Source organism: Cucurbita moschata, unplaced genomic scaffold, assembly GCF_002738365.1.
Source record: "Cucurbita moschata cultivar Rifu unplaced genomic scaffold, Cmos_1.0 Cmo_Scf00086, whole genome shotgun sequence".
NCBI lineage: Eukaryota > Viridiplantae > Streptophyta > Magnoliopsida > Cucurbitales > Cucurbitaceae > Cucurbita > Cucurbita moschata.
The window spans coordinates 268,593-277,732 of NW_019268602.1; the positions used below are offsets into that span (position 1 = coordinate 268,593).

Consider the following 9,140-nt stretch of genomic DNA (forward strand, 5'->3'; position numbering starts at 1 on the left):
ACATTAATTATGAATTATTTATCGTTTTTTTTTTTAAATTTCTCGAACAAAATTTCAATAAACATCCTAAAATAAATAGTTGTTTATATGTATAGAAAAAATGTAATAAATTTTACACGAGTAAATATTTGTAAATTAATCAATAAGAAGTGTAAATTTGCATCTGGGTCAAAATATGCTCGAAGTTATCTGTGGATTTCTGAATGGGATGAGAGTGAATGCCTTCGTAAGTTGTCACCACCACTCCTTCATCTCTTGTTAGCCTTTGCACTTGCTTCTTCACCTTGCACCCCTGGTGTGTGCATTTATAGTAGCTTCTGCAATTCATTAACCAAGCCTTTTCTTACAACATATAATACCAAACAAATAATTCCTATTTCATTCTCTATTCCCACAAAATTTCCCATTTATTCTTACGTGGACGGCGACAAGAATTTTTCGAGTATTGGATTGTCTTTCCCTGTTCGGGTGCAGTGTGGTAAGGGTTCCCCGTCCCTGTCCTCGCCTCCTATTTCATTCTCTATTCTCACAAAAAAAGTTAATTTATTCTTATAGGGATTGAGACGAGAATTTTTCGAGAATTTAGTTGTTTTTCTCTATTAAGGTGCTGTGTGGTAAGGGTTCCCAGTCTCCGTCCTCACCTCCTATTTTATTCTTATTCTCACAAAAACATTTATTTATTCTTACAGGGATCGAGACAAGATTTTTTTGAGAATTGGGTTGTTTTTCTCTATTAGGGTACAGTGTGATAAGGGTTCCTCGTCCCTGTCTTCGCCTCCTATTTCATTCTCTATTCTCACAAAAATTTTCATTTATTCTTACAGGGATCCAGACGAGAATTGGGTTGTTTTTCTCTATTAGGGTGCAATGTGATAAGGGTTCCCCGTCTCCGTCCTCGCCTCCTATTTCATTCTCTATTCTCACAAAAATTTTCATTTATTCTTACAGGGATCCAACAAGAATTTTCCAAGAATTGGGTTGTTTTTCTCTATTAGGGTGCAGTGTGCTAAGGGTTCCCCGTCTCCGCCTCCTATTTCATTCTCTATTCACACAAAATTTTTCATTTATTCTTACAGGGATCGAGACGAGAATTTTTCAAGAATCGGGTTGTTTTTCTCTATTAGGGTGCAGTGTAGTAAGGGTTAGGGCCGGGAAATATAATCCCTGTACCCAATCTTATTTAGCTAATGGAGAGAAATCTCTCTCGACTCTTTCTTTTAATGTTTATATGATTTGTGACGGTTCAAAAACGACATTTCTACTAATAATTGGAGGTATTATTCAATACTTAACCATAAAATTTGACTTTTAAGGGGTTGATTTTAATGCTAAGAAATAATTATTGACTAATTAGGTTACCTTGGGAATTTGTTGTTCTTCACACCCTTCTGTCCATACTTTCTCCATCGATATCCATCATCAAGAATATCAACTTGACTCCTTGTTTGAAAAGCAAATCTCCGGCTTCTCGTCTTCTTTTTCTTATCATTATCTCCCTGTCTCGCCGCCGTCATCTCCGTCGTCTCCGCTCCTCCCTCCACCACCTCCACCGCTGACCCTTTACTAACCGAAACCATATCTTCCTTCATACTACTCCTCGTACCCACAGACATGTAGCTCCCCGACACGTCGGGAAACAACGGAAACCCACCGGAGATGCCCGCCTCCCGGAAATGACTTCCATGGATTCCGGTGGGCTCGGAAGCTCGAGAAATCAGCATTTTCTGGAAAGAGAGGGAGGTTGAAGACGATGAAGCTGAGAGAAAATCTGGGTAACTTTCCATCATCTCTGAGAGAGAGAGAGAGAGAGAGAGAGAGAGAGAGAGACAGACAGACAGAAATGGCGGCTGAATAATACTTTGTTTGAAGTTTGAACATTCGTAAACGGCAAGTAAGANTCAGCATTTTCTGGAAAGAGAGGGAGGTTGAAGACGATGAAGCTGAGAGAAAATCTGGGTAACTTTCCATCATCTCTGAGAGAGAGAGAGAGAGAGAGAGAGAGAGAGAGAGAGACAGACAGACAGAAATGGCGGCTGAATAATACTTTGTTTGAAGTTTGAACATTCGTAAACGGCAAGTAAGAAGGAGATCTCGTTTATAATGACAACATTTTTTTTTTTAATTTTAATTTTAATTTTATTATGTTGCTTTATCCATTAAGCAATACCACGTATTGCCTATACACCCTTAATTAAAATTAATTTATATTATAAAATTTAGATGGGTCTATTAATTTAATTATATATTAATTAAACTCTTAATTTTATAATTAAATTATCAATTCTCACCTTTAAAATTATTTTTATTAATTTACTTGAAGAATAAAAAGTACGTCACATGAAAAACAACGTTGGATTTGTGTTGTGGATATGGGAGAAATTGTTGGAAGTTAAAATGACACGTCAGCAAATTAAGAGAGACTTATTTATTTTGTCGTGTTAGTATGATTAAGGTTATTTTTTTGGCATTACAATAACTTTTAAAATAATTATTGATAAATATATTTTAATAAAATATTTGTCATGTGAAGCAAATTAGTGTTGGATCAATTTCAATTATTTTGAGATATTTTATTTTAATTACTCATATTTAATATTCAAATTATTTTGCAATAATTATTAAAATATATCTATAATTTGCCTCAAAATTAGAGGTTTTTATTTATTTATTTATTTATTTTGTTGATTCTAATTCAATTGTTCTAGAAAAAGTAGAGAACAAGTCTTAAATATTTGAATTTATTTTTAAAAAGTAAATAAATTTTGTGAAAATTAGATAAATTGGGTAAATAAAATTTAATTTGTTGATTTAATGGATTCAAAATCATAATCGAAGTGCCTTTAAAAGAAATATTATTATAATTTTACAATGGGTTGGTTTTGACCGAACCAAAAAGAAATTGTACCTTTGTACTTTTCTTCCCATTTTGATTTATTATTATTTTATAATGATATGTGATTTTTGAGTTATAATATATATAATTAATTATTCAATTTGATTTATTTACAATCAATTTTTTTAGTTTTTTTAAAATAATTTAGTTGAAAATGATTATTAATATGAATGGTTAATCAAACTAAAATTATACTTATTAATTAATAAAAATTAAATTAAAATTTAAGTCACGTTATTGTTTTTATTAATAAATTTTTATAGTAGTATAAGATTTATAAGTATATTTTACTATAACATTTGATTTTTGTAATTAAAATGATAATTATTATAAATAAAAATTAATTAAAATTACTTAAACTAATAAAAATAAAATAATTAACAATTAATTATTTTAAATAAAATTGTGATATCATTTAGTATGCAACATGCGTTATAAAAAAAAATTATTGTTGATATTTTTAATATTTTTTAATAAATTCTTTGGATTCATTCATCGAAACGTACATCAAGTTTTATGTTTTGTGTGAAAGGAACTTTAAGAAAACAAAATACTTTTCTCATTTCACGTTTTATGAGCATTGTTTAATGGACACAATTGAAACGACATGCTCCTAATCGCAAAACGGTGGGCATGTTTTGAATGAACAAAATAAAATATTCCAAAATTAAAAATTAAAAATCAAATTATATTTCCCAATCTTCCATTTATGAATAATATTTTTAAAATATTTTTTTCCCTTTTAATATTGAATTTATGCCTATACTAAATAAAAAATAACAATAGATAAATTTGTAGTCTCTATTTATCTTATGGTTTTAATAATTTAATTCATATATATATATATATATATATATATTAATTAAATATTCAACATTAATATAATATTTGTTTATGATTGAATCAAACAAATTAGAAAATAATTAAATTCCGGTTTGACTTTGAAAATTTTCACTAAACTATATTTCGTGTATGCTAGCATATTTGTAAAAAAATTAAATAATGCTTAAAAAAAATTTAATTATTATATTTAATTTTGTATAAGAAAAGAAAAGTTTATTTAAAGGATTATTTGACGGGAAAGTGAAAAATAAATAGATCATGATAATTCTCTGAATTGCTGGTCGGTTTGAAAAGTCAACAGAATTTTCAACGTTTCAAATTGGGCAATCTGTCCAAATCCAATAGGAAATAAATAAATAATAAAAAAAAAATAGGATGCAATGAATATGGCACTCCACGAAAAGTATTTTGTGTCGCTGTTCATAGTCCATTTTATTTGACCATTAAGCCTATCTCTACCTCCTCATGTTAGAAATTTTTTCACCTCTAGAGATTAAAGTGTTTTCGGGGGTGACAAAATTGAAGTATATTACAAATTTGCCATTAATATAATATATTTGACGTTTTTTTCGGGCTTAAGAGAGTGGAGTTGTTGGATGGCTCTAATACCACATTAAATGAACAGATGTGATATTGTCCACTTGGAAGTCCCACATCGGCTAATTTAGGGAATGATCATGAGTTTATAAGTGAGGAATACTAACTCCATTGGTACGAAGCCTTTTGGGGAAGCCCAAAGCAAAGCCATGAGAGCTTATGCTTAAAGTGGACAATATATACTATTGTGGAGAGTTGTGTTCGTCTAACAAAATGACATATTTTATATAAGGTTCCTTCTCCCATTTGTAATTAAAATATTTTAGTGTATTTTTTTCTATTTGAATTTTCTTATTTCTTTCGACTTCCTAAATAAAGAGAAAGTTACATACATGAACATGAATATAGTATTGCACGTGGTCTTTTCTTCTAGATGGTCAAATTTAACTATGGGCATTAAAATTTATTTTTGAGTAAAAATTATAATTAAAATATTTGGTAAATATCAGCCATCGAGTTACTATAGTTTTAAAATATAACCAAGTTGGAATCATTTTCTCGTGTGCTATAAAAGCTTTTAAAAATAAAATAAGCTTTTACTTGAATTTTAAAAAATTGTTTAAAACATGGATAATTAAATTAGGCCGAAAAAATGTAAACCTTTTCTTTATTTCAAATAAAAATAGTAAAAAATTAGAAAATTTGATGTATGTCATAATTTCTTTAAGACGTCATAATTCTAAGACTTTCCTGTTTATTTATTTATTTATTTATTTTGAAAAGATTGAATATTAAAAATAAAAAATAAAATAAAAGGTGGATAAATCTATTTATCAAATCCACGTGGAAATATTATCTAGGAAATAAAAGGAGATATGTCAAAATACTCGTGCTTGTTTGAAGAGGGATCGGCGGTCAATAGATTGGAAAGTTAGTGAGCCAAAAATGTCTCTTTACACCCCACCAAATTTGACTTTTGCTTTTTATTTATTTATTTTTAAGTAAATTTGTTCTTTTATTATTTATATTTTTATTACTCAAACCATTACTCCAATTATTATTAAAATGGTATTTACTCACGTGGAAGATTTATGAACTTTCGAGGAAGTTACCTGCTAAAAATATTTAATATTTGGAGTTTCGAATTGAATTGAGTTGTATTCTGTCGTGACATTTTTTAAGATCAAATTTTATATATTTTTTTTTGGATTGGATTGATTTGGGTTGTCCCGATAGTTTTTTAATAAAAATAAAATATTTATTTGTAAAACATATATTTATTTATTTTCAAATCTTAATTTAGATTTTGAGGATTTCATCTGCACGATTAGGTTTAGACCGTTCTTCACATCACTCCACAGTCGTATGATACAATCCAATATGGAAATAATCACTCACGGCTATGTGAGATCCCACATAGGTCGGAAAGTGGAACAAAACATTTTTTTTTTATAAGAGTGTGGAAACCTCTCTCCAACAAATGCGTTTTAAAACTGTGAGGCCGACGACGATATATAACAGGCTAAAGCAAACAATATTTGTTAGCGTTGGGCTTGAGCTGTTACAAATGGTATCAGAGCCATCCACTAGGCAGTATGTCAGCAAGGATGGCTGGCCCCCAAGGAGGGTGGATTGTGAGGTAGAACTTAGTATAGGGTGTGGAACACGTTTTAAAATGTTGAGGGAAAACTTTAAAAGGAAAACCTAAAGATAACAATATCGGCTAGCGGAGGGCTTAGGTTGTTATAGACTACAATTTTGTTTCGTTCAAAAGCCTCCTATCAATAGATATATTGTCTCTCATTTATATAAACTGACCGGATCATAATAAAGAAGGTTCGTTGGTTGTATAATTCCCCAAAGTCGTCTACTAGATAGAACAAATGTGAAAATTTTTGGTCCATTAGGGTTACGAGTATCATTTTTAACCTTCGTGTAGCTGTTCATGATAAAAAGTTACTCTAACGAGTATCAAATTCTTATTTTTCAATCGAAATTAATACTTATTGAACTCGGAGGTATCTATAAACAACTTAATAGGTAGGAAATTTTATTTCTCTCACAAACAAACGGATGTCTATTAAACTTTAATCAAAACACAGAGACAATACTTGAACGTTTAAGAAAATACACGAAATTCAAACTTAGAGACTAAACCGATAATTTGAAATTTATTTGGATAAGCCGGAAATAAAGATAGATACATTCACTTACAGTCTGCATCAGTTTTGATCCATTGCTCCTTGTTCCAATCATCATGATCATCATCTGAGTGGGTGCTGGGTTGCTTGAAAATGAGCTTTTTTGGAAAGATCATGATGGACCCTCTATCTCCATTGTTCTTATGAACTCCATCAATGGCTGCCTTCTTCTTTTTGTCATTCTTTTGGGCCTTTTGATCCCACTTTTCTTTCTCCATTGTAGTGATCTCAGGATAAACCTTTCTATTGAACAAATTACGAATCTACGAGCGATTGCAAACGCTTTAGAACGAGAAAGATCAAACAATTCGATCGAAGTTTATGAACTTTAAATCGACCCGAATGTTTTAATTTGATGCATACCTTGGAGAGTTTGGTTTGATCAGTTGAAACAGTTAAGACATCACCAGAAGCTGTTGGATTATGCATCTTTTTCTTCAGCTTTCTTTTGATCAATTGAATCCCATACAGCTTATTATCCCCTTTCTTCTCTACTTGCTTTTGATCATCCTTCTCATCCTCTGATGGTTTGCTTTTCTGAAACAGCTCTCCGAGCGACGTTCGATTCTCCTTCTTTGCCACCGTTGTCGTTTCCGAAAACTCGACCGATGACCCGAACAAATACCCTTGAAGCGGGCAAATGGCAGTGCTGCCATTGTTCTCAGGTCCTTCCAATACTTTACTGTTGGAATTGACAGTGCTCCCGTGGCTGTTTCGTCTTGACCCGGTGTCGTCTTTTGCCTCGGCATCGAGCACCTTCTCTAGCTCTTCGCTGATGAGCTTCAGTTCATTCTCTGTGACTTCGGTTTCTGTTTCAGTTATGTAGTCAATGGAGATGGAGAATTTTGGGGTTGCTGGGTCTGATGAGCCTAGGGTTCCAATGGCAAGGAAGCCAGGGAAGATCTCAGATATAGAGGCTAGTGGTTCATCATCTTCATAGTCTTGATCTAGCCTTGATGAGTTCAGGTCCTTTTGGGCTTGTTTGAATGGTTTATTGATGCTTGTTCTTGGGAAATATTGTTGGTCATCAATGAGTGGTTGGCCTGAAAATTTGACGATTTGAAAGATTTATTGTAACAGCCGAGCCCGAGTCTGAGCCCAGGCTTTCGTTTATGGGTTTCGGCTCAAGGTTTTTAAACGCGTCTACTAAGGAGAATTTTCCACACCCTTCTAAGGAATGTTTCGTTTCCCTTTTCAACCAATGTGGGATCTCACAATCCGTCACCTTTTGGGGGCCAGCGTTCTCGCTGGCACACCCCCGGTGTCGGGCTCTGATACCATTTGTAATAGCTTAAGCCCACTGCTAACAAATATTGTCCTCTTTAGACTTTCCAATCCGGACTTTCTCTCAAGGTTTTAAAACGTGTCTATTATAGAGAGAGTCTAGTCCTACTACCGGTGTCTCGCACCCTCCGATAATCTGGCTTTGATACCATTTGTAACAACCCCAGCCCACCGCGAGTAGATATTGTCCTATTTGAGTTTTCACTCCTGGACTTTCCCTCAAGGTTTTAAAATGCATCTACTATAGAAGAGGGTCTAGTCCTATTCTTGGAGTCTCGCACCGTCTAGTAACTTGGCTCTGATACCATTTGTAAAAGTCCAAGCCCATCGCTAGTAGATATTATCCTGTACTTTCCTTTCTTAACTTTCCCTCAAGGTTTTAGAATGCGTCTACTATGGAGAGGGGTCTAGCCCTACTACCAGTGTCTCGCACCGTTTAGTAGCCTGACTCTGATACCATTTGTAACAGTCTAAGCCCAACGCTAGCAGATTTTCTCTTTTTTGGGCTTTCCGTTCTAGACTTCCCCTCAAAGTTTTAAAATGTGTATGCTATAGAGAGGGTCTAGCCCTACTCCAACCAGTGTCTCGCACCGTTCAGTAGCCTGACTCTGATACCATTTGTAACCGTCCAAGCCCAACGCTAGCAAATATTGTCTTTTTTGGGCTTTTCATTCTACGCTTCCCCTCAAAGTTTTAAAACGCATCTACTACAGAGAGGGTCTAGCCCTACTCCGACCAGTGTCTTGCACCGTCCGGTGATTGACTCTGATACCATTTGTAACAGGCCAAGCCCACCACTTGCAGATATTTACCCCGTTGAGCTTTCACTCAAGGTTTTTAAAACGCGTTTGTTAAATAGAGGTTTCTACACCCTTATATGGAATGCTTCGTTCTCCTCACCAACTGACATGAGATCTCACGTTTAAACTTATAAAGTTCATGAGTTCACGATGCCATGATATAGATTAGAGCTATTACCAATGACAAAATCTTTGTGGGGATCGCCGCTGTTTTGCCTGAACTTGCGATGCATCCATCCTAATAACTGATCAATTTACAAGAGAAGTTTAGGCTCAAAATTAGGATAGTTCTTACAAAGATTCATCAAAGAATGAACTCTTACCTTCATCTTGTGTTTGTGTGGAGAAGATTTCTTGAAAGGAGAGCTTGAGGAACACTTTCTTTAATAGAATGAGAAGATTTGTGGAAGGATGGAAACATATAGATAGTACCATATTTACGATTTTCGTTGCTCTTGGAATTACGTGTTAATTAGACATTAGGGGCCTCGATTCTGGGTCCCGAAAATGTGCTCTTTAGTTTGTTCTATTTCGAGTCTTATCTTCTTTGAATCATTATTTATGAACTGATTAAGACGTGTC

General features: G+C 33.4%; 2 protein-coding genes across 2 annotated transcripts; both read right to left on the reverse strand.

Moving 5' to 3' along the window:
- Positions 1-64: 64 nt before the first annotated feature.
- On the reverse strand, positions 65-1,861 carry LOC111439177 (probable WRKY transcription factor 75). Its single transcript, XM_023076942.1, has 2 exons — positions 1,360-1,861; positions 65-317 (listed from the first exon to the last, which is right to left on the reverse strand). Exons 1-2 carry the CDS (start codon positions 1,785-1,787, stop codon positions 140-142), a joined length of 606 nt encoding a protein of 201 aa, XP_022932710.1. The 5' UTR covers positions 1,788-1,861; the 3' UTR covers positions 65-139.
- Positions 1,862-6,296: 4,435 nt separating this feature from the next.
- On the reverse strand, positions 6,297-8,928 carry LOC111439112 (protein LAZY 1-like). Its single transcript, XM_023076834.1, has 4 exons — positions 8,882-8,928; positions 8,737-8,803; positions 6,838-7,517; positions 6,297-6,737 (listed from the first exon to the last, which is right to left on the reverse strand). Exons 1-4 carry the CDS (start codon positions 8,885-8,887, stop codon positions 6,480-6,482), a joined length of 1,011 nt encoding a protein of 336 aa, XP_022932602.1. The 5' UTR covers positions 8,888-8,928; the 3' UTR covers positions 6,297-6,479.
- Positions 8,929-9,140: the final 212 nt, after the last annotated feature.

Bases quoted from the DNA above. Each gene is read 5' to 3' on its own strand.
- LOC111439177 (XM_023076942.1), bottom strand. From the start codon at position 1,787: ATGATGGAAAGTTACCCAGATTTTCTCTCAGCTTCATCGTCTTCAACC. The intron at 318-1,359 runs GTAACCTAATTA...AATGAATTGCAG, and splicing joins AAGAACAACAAATTCCCAAG to AAGCTACTATAAATGCACAC.
- LOC111439112 (XM_023076834.1), bottom strand. The intron at 7,518-8,736 runs GTAATAGCTCTA...TCAAATTTTCAG, and splicing joins CCACAAAGATTTTGTCATTG to GCCAACCACTCATTGATGAC. The intron at 6,738-6,837 runs GTATGCATCAAA...AATCGCTCGTAG, and splicing joins ATCAAACCAAACTCTCCAAG to ATTCGTAATTTGTTCAATAG.